We start from the raw sequence: 18,130 nt of genomic DNA, 5'->3' as shown, positions 1-18,130 counted from the left end.
GGTACTAATGAGATGCAACCAATGCCCTTACAGTGGGCATACAGTATTACCAAGTTTAAAAAGACAAAAGAATGAAATAAGATTATTAAAACTTTGACATATAACTAGCCTTTTCTAGCTGCATAATTTATTCAACACCGACTCCTAATTTGGCCCTTTCCTGCTTCATAATCCCAGTGGCCCCGATCTTAAGTAACAACAAAATTAACTGTGCAAATATCTGAAACATGTGCAGAAGAAACTTTGGACCTCCAGAGTCAGTTGTAGGGAAAGGGATGGGAGGGAGAGGGAGGGACCTTCTAGGGAAAGGCACCTCTCTAACAGTTCACAGTCTTTGGCGATTAGGCACACATGGCTCGTTTAAGGAAACAATTGATAAATTGGATAGGAACTTTCACACTTAAAAGTTACCAGTTATCTTTAATTTCCCCATGATGCAAAATACTAATACCAAGCACAGAAACAAGTCAAGCAGCGATGGCCCTGCTTCTGGTCGCTGACAGGCACAGACTGGCCCGGCCTTGTCTCGAACACAGCCCACGCAGCTGGGTGTGAAAATGCTATATAGCACCGCCCATCGGTTCCTCCAACTTCCAGCAAGTAGACCAGTTTAGCCTGGGGAGTGCTATATAGCACCGCCCATCGGTTCCTCCAACTTCCAGCAAGTAGACCAGTTTAGCCTGGGGAGTGTAGTTGTAGATCACCCTCCCAGGTGAAGCGGCACCGCCAAGAGCCAAAGGGCGTATTACCAACCACTGAATCTCCAGATATGTTTTATTCCTGGTCATGCAGCGCTTTGAGTTCTGGTTTAAGGTTGCCATGAACAGGAGTAGTGCTACAGTTCAGAACAGGTATTTTAAGAAACTGACTAAGCAATGGCACACTGCTAGTCAATTCCTCAGATACCAGTTTCCAGCTCCCAATGATCAGTGAGTTGAATCTTACAATGGCAACTTCCAAACATGTTCGTGGATCAGTTGGCACCAGTGGGAGCAAGGCTAGCTAGGGGAAAAAAGCCCTCCTTTTCAAAAATGGTACACTGCCTAGTTAAAGGTAATTTAGGCCAACTTTCGACTAGCCACAAGTAGGAAAAATCCAAGTTGGAGATGGTTAAGAATGTAGCCAACTTATAAAAACATATATATATCTTTAGATAAGATACAGTACTGAAAAGTCTCTTATGAGGGATGAGAGGGCTGATCATTTATACTCAAACTCTTTTACCTCTTTAGAACAAGTGTCTATCATTTTGCTCTTTAAAAGAGTGCTACTGTGCCTCTATCAGTGATGGTGCAATTAAACGCCAGGGCTGTCAACTCATCTTAGATACTTCAATCAAACAGTTCATTAGAGAAACAGAAGAGGTTCAGGAAATAGCTCACGGCATGAATTATATGCATTCTCCAGGAGACCTTTGTCCTTCCTAACTACTCAAACAGTTGAATCTAATTTTAGCCCTGGTTATCTTCGAGATAATTTTTTTCTTTTTTTTTTAAACACAGTTTTGACATTTTTTGATGCAATCGTGGTTGACAGGACCCCATTTCTAATTCAGAGAACTGAGAAGATAAGACTCCACAACTGAAGTTACACTTGGAATGTCATGATCTCCTGGGTGACCTACAATCGGGTTTAGACAATACCTGTGTGGCCTGAGGGATATTAGGGAGAGGCTGAAGGATTGTCTAGCTGTGAGGTCGGCAGCACATCAGCGTTGGTCACCTGTCAGAATGATTCAGACGGACAGACCATAATTCTCTCCTGCCCCAGCTACGGCATGCTGGTGATTAGGATCATGTTTGGAATATTTTCTCTTGAATAGCACGTTTTATATGGTCAAACATAAGACCACTGGGGCTGTGACCAGCTGTGGAATACTTCAAGCCTCCTCCTATCCCGTGAAACAGAGGATCGACATAAATAAACCTTACCCAGTTGAGTAGAGCAGAGTTGTAGGGTGAAGTTTGCAAAGCGGTAATCTGAGGCGGCTGCCACCATTTTCACCCCCTGGCCTGGACTGCCTGCTTTGCTGGTGACCTAGGCCACCTGATGGGCAGCTGGAGGTTTAACAATTTCAGGGAGAAATCACTGTTGATAAAATGTTCTAAGCAAATCCGAGGAGGTATTCAGTCTAATTTCTGTTGGAAATGGATAACTTGCAGCTTAAGCACCTAGCAAACAAGTTACTTCCCTTCAGCAATACTGTTTAGTAACTCTAACTAAAGGCTCCACACATTTAGAATATCCCAGGCACAGCCTGGATGCAGGGAATTTTCTCACCAATGACTTGCATTCACGGCTAAGAGCTGCAATGTCGTTCTGTGGCAACCACTAAGAGCTGCAATGTGGTTCTGCAGCAATGACACACTACCCTGAAAGTGACTGAGTGGACAAGCATATGGGTGCCATCCATGCATGCTGTCAGTTTCTTAATTTACTTTTCTTCTGTGCTGTTAGACTGGGATCAGTCTACGCAAATGTCAATGACAGTGTGCTGGTAACTAACTTGGGACATTTTTACTGTGCAGATACCACTTAGAAAGGAAAGGCATAAGGACAGTGAGAATTCAGGGATTAAAGTATCGACTAGAAAGAGCATTACCGAAAAACTACAAAGAGCTCGTTGTCAGCATGGTGGTCCCCCATACAATCACATTTTCTGTCCTCCGTGGGAAGGCAAGGCTTACCTCCACCCAAGTTGAAAAGCTGGCAGAGAGGACCAAGAGGACTACTCCAGACCACCACCTGTGATGCAGGATCCACGCAGCTCAGGATGAGAGGAGATCCACGTAGCTGGTTGTCGTTGCAGGTGGTGCCTGCGGATGCAGCGGAGTTACTCCTTCACTCCAAGGGAGATTCCTTCTTGTGCAGACTCTATACTTGCTGCCCTCAGAGGATGCATAGCCGGGGAAATTTTGAAGATGCTGGAAGGAGCTGTGGAAACAATGTTGCAAGCAGAGGCTTTGTCGTGGATGCAGACTGTCGGTTCCTGGAGGGTCCAGTTGTGGTTCCATTGGCTAGACGTCTAAGCAGAGGTTGCAGAGGAGTCCTGCTGGAATCTTGCAAGCCGAATCTGAAGACCCCACCCCAAGAGAGAGAGACCCTGAAAGGGGGATTGGTCACCTAGCCAGGTGACCACCTAACAGGAGGGGGCTCTGACGTCACCTGCCTGACCTGGCCACACACATGCTCACAGAGGTACCTGCCAACCTTGGATTCAAGATGCAGAACCCAGGGACCCTCTGGAGGAGCTCTGGGCACCACCCCTGGGGTGATGGACAGGGGAGTGGTCACTACCCTTACCATTGTCCAGATTCGTGCCAGAGCAGATACTGGAGGTCCCTGAACTGGTGTAGACTGGTTTATGCATGGAGGGCATTAAATGTGCCCTTCAAAGCATACCAGTGGCTTGGGGAGGCTACCCTTCCCAAGCCATGTAACACCTATTTCCAAAGGGAGAGGATGTTACAACCCCCCCATCCCCAAAAAAAGGAAATCCTTTGTTATGCTTTCCTGGGCTTGAGCTGTTGAAGCAGCAGAAGGGCAGAAACCTGTCTGAGGGGTGGCAGCAGCTTGGGCTACCCGGAAAACCTCAGAAGGCTGGTAGGAGCAATGCTCGGGGTCCTCTAAGAAGCCCCCAGAGTGCATGGAATCATACTTCCAATACGGGCAACAGTATTGGGGTATGGTTCCGACATGTTTGATACCAAATATGCCTAGTTTCAGAGTTACTATTGTAGCTGGACATCGGTAGTGACCTATGTCCAGTACACGCATAAGATGGCGTCCCCACACTCATGAAGTCCAGGAAAATGGAACTGGAGTTTGTGGGGGCACCTCTGCTCGGTACTTGCACACTGCATGCTGGGCTAGGAGGGCCTGCCATAGAGGTGACTTGCAGTGACCTGTAGTAAAAGTGTGCATGCACCCTTTCAAGCAGGCTGCAATGGCAGGCCTGCAGATACACTTTGCATGGGCTCCCCATGGGTGGCATAATACATGCTGCAGCCCATGGGGATCCCCTGGTACACCAATGCCCTGGGTACCATATACTATGGACTTACATGGGGGAACCAGTATGCCAAATGTGGGGTGTAAGTTACCAAGTTTGAAGGGAGATAGCATAATAACTGGAGTCTTGGTTAGCAGGATCCCAGTGAACACAGTAAAACACAATGTCAACGGGCAGAAAATGGGAGTAAACATGCCAAGAAAGAGCGTACTTTCCTACAGGCTCTCACCTACAGGGGATCAGAAACTCATCTGTTGTGGCAGGCAGGTCAGCATACTCGAGGACTAGTAGGTGTCAGAGGGCACCTCTAAGGTGCTCTCTGGGTGCATGTCCTAATAAATCCAATCCTGGCATCGGTATTGATTTATTAGGTTGAGGTGTTTGCTACCAAACACCATTATTTTCCGTGCAGCCATTATGTAGCTGGGTCACTTGTTATGTCCAGTGTCCAGTACACGCTCTAAGATGGCTGCCCGGTCACTTGTAATATCTAGTAATAGAACTAAACATCAAAGGGACATATCTGCTCATGCAGAAATGCCCTCACATGTATTCTAATGTGCACTGCCTTAGGGCTCCTAAGGCCTGCTGTATGGGTGACTTACATATAATATCTGCAAAGAAGTCCAATTTCCAACACTTACCAACTGGAATTCTGTAGGTCCATTCAAAATCCTTCGATATATTGAGGTGGCAGCAAATTGTTCATGTCATGTGTTTTGGGGAACATGTTGCTAGCCCTCGACCATGTAAGTCAGATAAAAGGGACTCTTGCTTCTGGTAAAACTGGCGTTAAGGAAGTGGGTGAGGGTGAGATTGAGATAATGGTCGTGCACTGGTCATTTTGGACTGGTGTCGGCTTTGGGTAGGAGACTGGAAGCAGAACAAGTTTTGGCACAGACACCACTAAAGTCTCCTGCAGAAACAGCAAGAGTGTCCCTTTGAACCAGAGTGGTGGTCAGAATAAAAATCAGCAAGGGCCCAGAAAGGGGCTAAGGGGCAGCAGTCATAGAAGAACTCACTGCAGGAAGTCCGACTAGAAGCCCCTCCCACACAATGGAGCTAGAAAGGCAATCCTGAGGAAAACAGTACTATCTTTCAAGTCTGCAGCACGGCCTCCTTAATCGAAAATCTGCTGTAGGGTCAAAGGCAGCCCAGGGAATTGAGGTGTCCAGGGACCAGCTATGAAATATGATCACAGACAAAAGATGCTGGAAGTGAGGGGCCACTGGAATGCCGCCCTCACACCTAGTTAATTTTGAGTGACAAGGGGTTGAATATTGCTTAGTTTTCTTGTGCATTTTCAACATCGACTTACCTGAAGACTGAGCAGGAACCCATACGGGGAATGCAAAGTCTGGCACTTCAACACATAGCAATCCCAAGAGTGGCATTAACTCAGTCTTGACCGTCAAAACATAAAAAACATTGGGCTCGGAGTGTTACAAGTTGTTTTTCTTCGAAGAAGTCTTTTCGAGTCACGAGACCGAGGGACTCCTCCCTTTAGGCTCCATTGCGCATGGACGTCGACTCCATCTTAGATTGTTTTCCCTGCAGAGGGTGAGGTAGGAGTTGTGAATATAGTAAATGTGCCCATGCAATGGAGTAAGTATGTATGTACATAATGTTAATTAAAATAGTATTTATTTACAAATTTATAATTTTCATTCAACTTATAATGGCTACAGGCTCCCGGGGAGGTGGGAGGGCGCATGTGAATCTGCAGCGTCTCATGCCACGAACAGATGTACACTGGGTAAGTGACATTTTCCATCCAATGGCATGTGTAGCTGCAGATACACATGCTGTGCATAGACTAATAAGCAGTAATCTCCCCAAAAGCGGTGGCTTAGCCTATAGGAGTTGGAGTTGTTTGAAATAATGTTCGTAATACAGCCTGTCCCACTGTGGTTTGTTGTGTTGTTAACACATCTACACAGTAATGTTTTGTGAATGTATGAGGCGTAGACCATGTGGCTGCCTTACAAATTTCTGTCATGGGTATATTCCCTAGAAAAGCCATTGTGGCGCCTTTTTTCCTAGTGGTATGCGCCTTTGGTGTAATAGGTAGATCTCTTTTTGCTTTAATATAGCCGGTTTTAATACATTTCACTATCCATCTGGCAATGCCTTGTTTGGATATAGGATTTCCTGCATGAGGTTTTTGGAAGGCTACAAACAATTGTTTTGTTTTGCAAAACTGTTTTGTTCTGTCAATGTAATACATTAGTGCTCTTTTAATGTCTAATGTATGTAAGGCTCTTTCGGCTACTGAGTCTGGTTGTGGAAAGAAGACTGGAAGTTCCACCGTTTTGGTTAGGTGGAATGGTGATATAACTTTTGGTAAGAATTTGGGATTTGTACGTAGAACCACTTTATGTATTTGTATAAAAGGTTCTTGTATAGTGAATGCTTGTATTTCACTTACTCTTCTAAGAGATGTGATAGCTACTAGGAAGGCTACCTTCCAAGTTAAGTATTGCATTTCACAAGAGTGCATGGGTTCAAATGGCGGTCCCATGAGTCGTGTTAATACAATGTTAAGGTTCCACGAAGGTACTGGTGGTGTTCTCAGGGGTATGATTCTCTTTAATCCTTCCAGGAATGCTTTGATAACTGGGATTCTAAAAATCAATGTAGAATGTGTAATCTGCAGATAGACAGATATTGCTGTTAGATGTATTTTAATAGAAGAGAATGCTAGTTTAGAGTTTTGTAAGTGTAATAAGGACGCGCTGTTTGATTTGAGAGGCGGCCGGGGCAGGAGCCAAGCCCCCGTGCCGATTGGTTTGCCAAAAAGGGGTGGGAAGCGGCCCCTTTAAAAGACACACACGCGCCCGCTGGTGCGTGACGCGCCCGGGCGAAGCCCGTCCTGCGCCCGTCAGCGACCGGAGGAGGCCAGGCCACATCTCTTTATTTTATTATTATTTTTTTCTCTCTCTGTACCTAGGACTGAGGAGCCTACAGTCTTTCACCTGGTGAGGGGTCACAAGTTGATCAATAGTGGGTGGGGCCAGCAGGCCAATTGTATTATCAACTTAATGTTTAAACAAGGGGCCCGTAAACAAGAGGGAAAGATGGGCAGAAGGAAAGGGGGGGAGCGGAAGATAAGCATGGGTCTAACAAAACCCTAGATGTTTTTTTGCAAAAAGCAGTCGGGCATTGGAAAAAGAGATAGAGCTGATAGAGCATCGCTTAGCTGCCCCCTCTTCTACAGCCAACAGTCCAACCTCTGTAGGCTTTGAATCACAGCCCCCCCTGCCGACAGTCTCACAGCCTGGGTTCACTACCCCTCCACCCCCCACCTTATTATCTACTAACCCCCAGGTGCTCCAGGCAGAAACTCTGACCAATCCTAATGCCTTCATTGTACCAACCACGTTGATCCAGAGCCCTTCCAAGGGAGGGTCCTCAACTGCAGCAGATCCCAATAGCAAGGGCAAAAGGAAACATAGGGAGCCCGCCATAAAAAATAAACGCACCAGGATTCTGAGCCCCCCTACCCTGGTCGGTCTCTAAATAAAGACGAGATCACAGCCTCCTTAGAAAACGCCAAAGGCCGGCAGGCAAACGATCATATAAGGGAGCTTATAAGTGAAGAGCTTACTAAGCTGCTCCTCCCCATAACAGCTCGCCTCCAAACGATTGAGGATAAATTGGAAGGTCTAATCAAGAACCAGCTGCTAGCACCTCCTCAAACCACAGAATCCCAATCTCTCCCTCTTCATTACCATTCTATCAAAACCCATGCTAATGTCTATAGATCTCCTGCTCAAAGGCTTAAGAGTTTTTTCCCTCCCATAAATCAGGAAGGAAATATACCCGTTAGAGCAGTCAACATTTCAAAGAATAACCCAGCTAAGATTACAGTCCCCCTTTTAGAAGGAATTGTTCCCTCCAACAGCACAGCAGCTAATGTTGGTGCTGTTCATACAGCGTATGACTACCCCCCAATAGGCCCCTTGAAGAGGGCCCAGATTAAAGTTAGGTCTGAATTGAGAGCGCTGCATCTTCCACCGGAGGCCTGCCCTTATGTCCTCATTATTATTAATGTCCCCGAACTTAAAACCAAAACCCCGGAATCTTTTACTGAACTAAAAAATAAGGTTATACATTGGCTATATGTAAATGCGGGGTTTGCATTTTCTATGATACCCTCGATACTAATGGTGAGAAGGGTGGGGTGGGTGGGCTCTTTGGAAAAGACTGGTTCAGGGGATTGCATTGTTATCAACTTCAACTCTCCTGGTCTTGTTCAATTGCTCCCTTCAAATGCAAACAGACACTATCCTTTAGTAGGGGCTGTTTCTCTATGCAGACTACAAGTGTTTTATCCACCATCCCCGACATTTGGAAATAGTAAGCTGCCATTGGTGCACAGAGTCTCCCCCGGCTCCCAGTCACAGTCTAATTTTGAATTAGACCCTAGATGCTCCCCGACCCGTCTCTCTGAGATAGATTGACTAAGTGATGGATTACGTGGAGCGGTCATGAGTAGTTATGAAACTGAGCACATTGTTTACCCGGCCCTCAGTGCCTTCATGCCATCCACACCACTGTCCTTGATAGACCAAGACAATCTGGGAATTCCTGAGAGTACCATATCCCCAGCCAATGAGGAGGGAGATTCACTCACGACAAATACCCCCTACAACTCAGGGCTTACCCCCTCTGTCAATTCGACAGATATGAATATGTCTGGCATAGTACGCAATGGGGCGATTAATTCACAGGGTAACAGAAAAAAGGGTTATTATATGTCTGTGGGGAACAGTAAGGTTACTGATTATACCTCCCCTCTTAGGGTACATTCCCCGAGAGAAGTCAGTCATGCTAAAACAAATTTTCTTACCACGGTTCTTAGCTGGAATATAGCTGGGCTGGAGAGCAAATTGCAAAGTCCTGGATGGGGCCAATTTATTGACGAACATTAGATCTGTCTATTTCAAGAAACTTGGGAACTGGGATCCAAACACAGATCAGGCTTCAAAAGCTATTGGGTGGCAGCACGTAAGACGCCCTCTGGGAGACCATCGAGAGGGCTATTAATATGGCTAAGTAGTTCTCTTAGGTGTAAGGTCAAAGTCATAGATATGGGCTGCCCTGATCTACAGGCTTTACTAGTTTCAATCCTTGAGGAGAGATCCCTACTAATAATTAACATCTACAATAGAAGTGCAGGCAGCCTTTACGACTCTGATGCCCTTTCCTCATTGGACACCTTTCTTTACAATAAAATCTCATCCCATTTCATCCTGATTGCAGGGGACTTTAATGTCACATTTGAGCCCAATACCTTGGTCCAAGAGCTTTACAAAGAAGAGGATGCCTATTGGGGTATCCCCCAGTTAACTGCAAACAAAAGACCGAGATTGAACAAAACAGCGCGCTTAGTGACTGATATTACACTAACACACGGTCTTCGAGCTTGTAATGGTCGCTCCCGCTCTGACATTAACTTGCACCCCACTTTTAGGCGTGGAGTGCAAAGGAGCCAGATTGACTACATACTCCTTGACATTCGACTGTGGGGCCACATGTCTGATATGAGGGTACAAGAGCACGATGAGAGTGACCACGATCCATTGATTTTAACGACCAGAGGCCTTTTCTCTTCGCTTGAATCTCCCCATCCAAAGGCATATGCACAACAGCTCGTCTTATCAAACAGACGCAATGTAAAATGGGACTATGTTGTTACATCCCCGAGCACCTCTCATTAATATATAATTTACTAGCTGATCAAATGCAATATATGATTCTACACAATGAGGACGATGAGGGTGAATGGATATTATTAGCCCACACTGAACTGTTTAATTCTTTAAAGCATCTCTTCACAAAAGAGATTATTACATTAGCAAACCCAAGAAAAAGGGCTGTGCACGGTGGTTCAGTAACTCATGTAGGGAAGCACAGCTTAACTTATTGAGATCATTAAAAGAAGACCACGCAGAGCTCATAAGAAAAGCTAGAAAGGATTATAAACAGGAATGTCTCAAGGCGTGCAGATCCTGGGAAGAGGCTAGATGGGCAGCTATTTTGGAGACTGCCAAAACAAATGACACTTCCAAGTTTTGGAAATTGATAGCAGATGATTGTAGCGATCCAGCCTCTCTACCCGGCTCTTCAATTCTTTCTGCAGTATGGGCGGAGCATTTCGGCCAATTATACGAAGGTCCATCTGAAGTATCTGTTAGGACCCGCGACGTTCCCATAACCCAAGGAGCCACCCCGATTAAATTTACTCTAGATGAAACTAGAGCTGCAATTGATTCATTAAAATGGGGAAAGGCCCCTGGCCCTGATAAGATCCCGGGCGATTTATAAAAGACAAGATCTGATATATGTGCACCTTATCTCAACTTAATGTGCAATGCAGTTGCAGCGGGAGCTCCTGCTCCATCTTCTTCGAAAGGGGCTGAGATAGTTCCCATTTTCAAGAAAGGTTGTACCAATAATCCTGCCAATTATCGACCGATATGTTTACTTGACAACTCCCAAAAAAGTTATGCAAAACAGCTTTTGTCCCATCTAGACGAATGGATCTCGGAGTTTGATGTCTTATCTGATTTACAAGCGGGGTTTAGACCCGCGGTTAGCACCATAGACCAAGCCCTAAGATTCCTGGCAATCAAATGAAGGAATGTGGACCTGGGGGGGGGGGGTTTATATGTGATTTTCATCGACCTTAGAGCCGCTTTTGATTTGATCCCCAGGAATATGCTATGGTTAACTCTTTCAAATATGGGGGTCCCATCTGGTCTTCTGAAACTCATTACTAGATTACATGATAACACTTATGCACAAATCAGGTGCGGCAAGGAGGGTGAACTGACAGACCCTGTAGCTATTAAAAGAGGCGTTAGACAGGGCTGTGTTTTGGCCCCCACTCTTTTTGCTTTATATGAACAACTGCATCCACTATTTAGAAAATTGTATTAATGACTCGCCCAAATTGGCTGGAAAGAAAATTCTGTGTCTGCTTTATGCAGATGATACAATTCTCCTAGTTAAATCACCAATGGGAATCCAAAATCTGGTCAATCAATTTTGTGATTTTTGTAGAGACTATGGGCTGGATGTCAACGTCAAGAAAACTCATGATTTACAGCACCTCAAGGAAACAATCCCGTGCAAGAATAGTAATGAACTCAATTCCGTTGGAAAAAGTGGAAGAATTCGATTACCTAGGTATCAGGCTATCTAACACAGGTAACTGGGAGGCAGCTATTGACAAAGGGGCACTTATTATAAGCCAAAGAGGTGGGGCACTAGTTCGTAGATCTAGAAAGGCACCGAGCCCCCCTCCCCCCCCCCCACTGAATACAATTGCTGAGATTTACAATGTACAAATCTGTGCGGCTGCCCTGTACGGAGCGGAACTTTGGGGTTCACATAGAAAACTGGACTCTCTACAAACCAAAGAAAACCATTTCCTTAGACAGGTCTCCAGGTTAGGAAAAGGCACACCAATGACCCCTCTCAGGCTTGACCTAGGATTAAATAGTATTAAAAACACAGCAGCCTTGAGACCCCTCTCCTACTGGATTCGCCTATGGAAAACTACCGAACTTGAACCATTCAGGGTGGCGATAAGAGAACTCTTAGCATCGCCCAAAAGACCAAAAATAAATCCTATGGCTGAAGGAGATGAAAGCTGCCTGAGATAACCTAGGATTTCCCCACTATTGGAAACACCCTGAACTGATTCCTTCTAACGCAAGACAACTTGTTAAAAGAAGATATTGGGAGAAAACTAATGAGGATTTTCTGCACCGCAACAGGGCGGGCAGGCTAACATCAGAATTCCTCCATCTTAAACACGAACCCTGGCCCGAGATCTTCATGGATCTCCCTATGTCTGCATATGCTCGTGCTCTATTCCTCCAGCGAAGATATGGTACCCTGCCTATTAATAGTTACACGGCTTGTTGGTCATCAAGTATTTCTCTGACTGACAGATGTATACGGTGCCATCATTGCAAGGAAACAACTGAGCACATGCTGTTTTTCTACCCCCTTTATAAGAGCCCTAGAGGGAGGTGGATTATTCCTCTCTGCAAAACTTATTACTGCAGGACCGAGCTAATGCTACCAGAATATGCAGATATGACACATCTACATTGGTAGTTAGCTCAGTCTCTAAATATCTAACCGAAGCCTGGTCTATTCGTCGTAGGTACATATTAGCCACGGGACCCTGAGTCAGCTCTTTGTTCACAGAAGGAGGTTTTAACATGAAATACTTATTCTTGATGCTTAACTTTTAAACTTTCAGACACATTATGTATTATGATATTGAAGTGAACTCTATCTAACCTTTATGAGGTTTCTCCAGGAATCTCTTTAAGAACTTGTGCCCCCGTATAGGAAAAGACGAGACCTCACAAGTTTATAGAGATGTTCTTTTAGTCGAATTGTTATGATATTTTATACATAAGCCTTTTATTCAAGTATTTATTACATTGTATAGCTCTTTCTGTTTTTAAGTATGCCCAAAATCTTAGTGCCAAGGAGCACATTGTCGATATTTATATGATTGCAGGTTATTACGTTTTATTAGTACTACCTATGCTTAAATGGTTAAAATTTTATTATGCAAAATTTTATTATGTAAGATTGCTATTTCGTATTTTAATGGTCTAAATTCTTAGACCGAATGAATATAAATAAATACATTGTTTTTTGCAGAAGCATGTAGCGGTTGGATTTGATTATTGTGGCAGTAGTAAACAAATCTTTTCCATTTGTTTGCATAACAATGTCTTGTAGTCTGTTTCCTAGCTTGTTTAATGACCTCCATACATTCTTGTGTAAGGTCTAAGTGTCCAAATTCTAAGACTTCAGGAGCCAGATTGCTAGATTGAGCGATGCTGGATTCGAGTGTCTGATCTGTTTGTGTTGAGTTAACAGATCTGGTCTGTTTGGTAATTTGACATGAGGTACTACTGATAGGTCCAGCAGTGTTGTGTACCACGGTTGGCGAGCCCAGGTTGGTGCTATGAGTATTATTTTGACTCCGTTTGTTTACAAGATAAGGAATGAGTGGGAGAGGGGGAAAAGCATAAGCAAATATCCCTGACCAACTCATCCATAACGCATTGCCCTTGGACCGAGGGTGTGGGTACCTGGACGCGATGTTTTGGCGTTTTCGTTTGTTGCGAATAGGTCTATTTTTGGTGTTCCCCAGCGTAGAAAGTAATCTTGTAGGATCTGGGGATGAAGTTCCCATTTGTGTGTTTGTTGGTGATCTCGAATGAGATTGTCGGCTAACTGGTTTTGAATGCCTGGGATGTATTGTGCTATTAGGTGAATGTGATTGTGAATTGCCCAATGCCAAATTTTCTGTGCTAAGAGACAGTTGTGACGAGTGTGTCCCTCCTTGCTTGTAAAAGACTTCTTTGAAGAAAAAAAACTTGTAACACGAACATATATATATATATATATATATTCTTTTTTGGTGGGGGTTGTTGATGAAGTCAAAATTATTTATAGTGTCATTTGTATTTATAGTGTCATTTGTAGGAAGATCTCTGGAACGGTCTGTCAGCTTAGCATACATCTGATAACTGATCTTATGGGAGTCAAGAATCTTACAAAGCAAGTGAAGTAAATTATGCAGACATTAAATTAGTATAGGAAACACTGCTGATCCATGGGGGAAAAAAGGACCCAAATCTACTGGTCCCTAACAGGTATATCATACTGAGTTCAGATCTGCACACAAATTTTATTTTTACAGTGTGAACCAATTCCCCATTTACATGATGTACCTCAATGAAAGCACTGCCCCCAAGGCAGACCTGAATAATGAGTAGTAGATAATATGTTGTTAACCCGTTGGCCACACTGAGGCTTTTTTGTGTGCCTAAATAATTAGAGTTATTGTTAATAATGAGAAATATGTCACAACTGTGTAGCTGCATTGTACTTATCAGCTAATGAAACATTTCCAAAAAAACAAGTGACGCTGCATTTCCCAGCCAAATATGCTATTGGCTCAACAGGCAATATTTTGTTAGTGAAAACATAACATGACTATATGGGCCAAACATTTCATCTTGCAATTGTTCCCTTTCCAACATATTTTCCTATCATTAGTGTGTGAAAAATACCTATTTTGTCCACCTCATGGAATTTGTATCGTCTATGTACTATACAAAAATGTGTCCAACATTTAAAGTATGCCAGTTTGTTTTCTGTTGCAGAATGAACTACTGCAAAAAAAACGAGGTAACGAAATCGTTAACATAATAATGTTAAATTACCTTAGGAATAAATCTTGCACGAGTCAATAGCACCGTTATTTAGATATACCTAGAAATATGGTTGTCTTCGTGTTAATGCTTGAAGCTCAGAGACTAACAAGAAGACAGCCACCAAGAGACGGCGTTAATGTTAAATGTTTGAAGGCAGAGGCCTGCATGGGCTCAAACTTTTGAGTTTGCAGGGCTCTCTGCACAATAGCACTTTTTGATGTGAAAAGGTGTCAACGACAGGAACATGACAACAAGGTGGCTGCACTTGGCCTTCCTCTGTGAAGAGGACGCTGATAAATTAACTCTAATGGATACATAATCTAGATGACGAACAGCCAAGTGTAGGAATCATTGTAGACTATTTTTAACATAAGTTGAAAAGGATTCTATCAGAGTGCGGAGAGCATCAAATCGTAAATTGTTCTTATTTTGGAGCATAATACTCTCATGCGGCCAATCTCAGTCTCGCTAACAACATCAGTACATTTTTGCAGGAGATTTAAATAACCGAATTTGGGGATTTAAGAAGTCATGTGTCCAAGTTCAATGACTTGGTGTTGTACGTCTAATATAACCCTTCACCAGCGTGGCCAAGTTTGAAAAAGATGCCAACTTTCTTTGTTTATTATTATGCCTTTGACTTGTGCAGATATGCCATCCAGCAGATGATGATTGATTCCCACTTGTGGGGAAAACCAGGATGGCTGCTGAGGGAGCCCACAACAATATTCATTTACCTGAGAGAAGGTAACTAATACCAACTGTTGCCCACGCCCAGTGGCTCTGAGGGACATTAAGATGAAAGTACATTCCACACAATATCTGGTATCCATCGCCTACTTAGAATGAAAAGATAATCATGGCAGGATAATAGAAAAAAAAAATAAACAAACTGAGCATTTGCAACTGTCATTTCTATTACCAGGGAAGCATAGATCAAAAGGTAGATAATTCTGTAAAACTAACAGCTCAATGACCCGGAGACTAGGGCTCACCTCTCCCTAGAATTTCTAGCTACATTCCAAGCCTCACACCTCAGACCACCTACTAATAGTTACACCTTTCTGAGCCCATGAGAATATGCTCACAAATGATTCACTTGAAAGACAAAGCATGGCACAGGAGAGAGCTAACATCTGATGGGACCAATGTTCACTTACAAGATTTTTAAGCCACACCAGCATGCAAGCTAGCAGTGCCGTCTTTGGTGCAGTTACATCAAAGGCCAATAGATAAGTTGAACCTAGAACACTGTATACCACATTCTGTTGCATTGGTTTTACCAATACCCTCACCCGTGGCTGGGGACCTCACTCTAGAACCCCTTCAGCCGGATACAGCCCCACCATGTAAAGCCCAACTTTGTGCCACAATGCCAGCACTCATCCACTTCAAAATGTTCTGTACATATATAAGCATGTGCTTCTTGAGGACATCACGGAGGGACTTCAAAGGGGTAGAACAAGATTTTATTCACCCAACATTAGGACTCCTTTGTGACTCTGGACATATTTGACATATTTTCCTAACAATTATATCAGCAAGTGTCAACAAAAGTGATCTTTGCAAAAAGTCAAAAACATTCAGAAAACAAATTTTGAATTATGTCACATAAGAAAATATGAACATACCTCTCGTTCCAGGTATGACTTAAGGGATTCTGTTTCATTTAACAGGGTAACACTGCATTTGCCTCTAAAGATAAAATTAACATTTTTCAAAATATAGAACAAAAAAAGTGTCACATCTAGAAGGAAAAATAAAATAAGCAAATCAACAATATCTAACAATTAAAGTCTGAAATAGAGAATTCGTGCTCTGAATTCAAGCACTCATCCATCTTAACAACTATTACTTTCAGGTTAAAACAATTTCATAATTAGCATAAAAACATACAGTGTCAACACCCATATGCAAGCAAACGAGCAGGAACATATAAGACACTAGTAGAAAGAACACTGCAATCTTTATTAACCTTATTCTGAATGATCAAGACACATTTTATCACACCTCTTCCCGAAACATAACCAGAGCAATAACACATCTGCATTTCTTAATACATTTAGCAAAAACTGACAACAGTTTTAAAAACATGAACAAACGTTTCAGTTAACATCTTGCAGCAGCCTAAACGCTTGAAAGAATAAGTTACTTAACCTCACTAACTCCTTCTTGTGGATACTCTTTCTTCTAGCAGATTCTTAATATTTAAATATCCTCCAGACACCAGAGTAAATACATAAACTTTTCTAAAGCAGCAGCTCACTAGTGGCACCACAGCAGCTTGAGCCATGGCTCTACCACAGCCATGGAGTCGGATGAGACACCACAATGCTCACGTATCAGTGAGAATCCTTTCTTTTGATGAGGGTAGACTGAACACTAAAGATGCTAATGGCATATTGGACTATTTGCCTCACAATTCCTGACATATGAGTCAATAACCCTAGCGATACATACGCTGTGGCTGGCAGAACAGGCTGAGTCACCGACCAACGAAGTGTTGCAGAATGTCCTTACATTTGGGCGATGCCGCAGACTCAGACTAACTGGGAGCCACTTTGGGGGGGAGGTGTTGGCTGCCCTGGCTAGAGACACTATTGAAAAGAACTGGACAGGGAATTAGGGCAGGTGCACACAGTATAGCATTTGACCAGTTTCCCCTACATCCACTGCCTCCATATGTCATCCCTTCCTCCACACAGACTTAGTACAATGCGGGGAAAGGCGGATATCAATTGTCATAGATGCCACAAATTAGACTGTGATTTCGGACATATGACCTGATCCTGCTCCGAGATAGCCTGCTTCTGACAGAAAGTGACAGACTTCAAGCGTACACTGGCCCTCGGTAGAACTCTTAAAATTAGATGTATACCTTTTGGAACTGTTCCCTACTCTACCCAGAAAGTAAGGGAAGCAAGAGCTACACTTTTGGGATAGGCCTTGGTTCTAGCCAGGCAGTCTCTGGCCAAGCACGAGAGATCACCCAATGTGCCACCGAAGCCCCCATCTCATTGAGGGAGAAAAGACAGTTTGAGCGATGGGCGCTGGCGAAGGAGTCCGCACTGAGGGGACAAGGAAAGGCAAGGCCTGCAGCGCCAACCTCTTGCAGATGACCAGACCACCGCCCTGGCAGCTTTTGTGGAGGCAAAGGAAGACTGAATTAGAGACCTGCAGCTCTCTGCCCAGAGACTTGACGAAATGGGCGAGGGAGAATACGGACCTTACAAATAGGACTGGAACTTATACACCGGACGACCTAAGCATGTAGCCCCGAGTTTGACCTAAGGTTTTAGTTGTAATGTCATAGTGAGGCAATGTATTGATTACTAGATGCATTAGATTAAACACCTTGTAATGCTTGGATATACTTGAAATGTTCTGCGTACACTGATGTTGAAATGATATAAATGTCAATCAACTGTTAAAAAATAAAAAAATAAAAACAACAGTTGCAATCATTTCCATGACTTGAGGACATCAAGAAGAAAGGCACCAAGATGAAGTGTTGGAGAGTGTACAAACATCCATAAACAGTCTACTAAAGTAAACTTAACGTAACGACAGAAACCAAAGCACTCAACCGCAGAACAATAAGAACAGCAGTGAGTAATCTGTGGGAAGATTAGAATGTATGTGCATTATTAAGCTGGCTACTTCACACAGAGTTACGATCCGAACGAATCCCCTGGTACTTCCAGCATAAGAGAAGAATCTGAGGCAGGAGCTTACACCAAGAAGTCCATGCAGACAAACCTGGCAAAAATTACTTTCTTTGAGATTACAGCCTAAACAATACAGTATCTGTCACTGGTATACTCACAACATATGAGGCGGCTTTAGTTCTGGCACT

General features: G+C 43.6%; 1 protein-coding gene across 5 annotated transcripts in view; it reads right to left on the bottom strand.

Annotated features, from left to right (window-relative positions):
• The window catches only part of MTA1 (metastasis associated 1), a 555,902-nt gene that overhangs the window by 372,498 nt on the left and 165,274 nt on the right, over window positions 1–18,130 (bottom strand). For all 5 annotated transcript variants that reach the window (XM_069208854.1, XM_069208851.1, XM_069208852.1 and 2 more), the window contains exon 5: window positions 15,906–15,969. In XM_069208854.1, coding sequence (XP_069064955.1) covers window positions 15,906–15,969 — 64 coding nt within the window. The remainder of the gene's footprint in view (window positions 1–15,905; window positions 15,970–18,130) is intronic.

The sequence above is a fragment of the Pleurodeles waltl genome, chromosome 9, assembly GCF_031143425.1.
Source record: "Pleurodeles waltl isolate 20211129_DDA chromosome 9, aPleWal1.hap1.20221129, whole genome shotgun sequence".
Classification (NCBI taxonomy): Eukaryota; Metazoa; Chordata; class Amphibia; order Caudata; family Salamandridae; genus Pleurodeles; species Pleurodeles waltl.
This window is presented reverse-complemented; position numbering and strand designations above follow the sequence as displayed.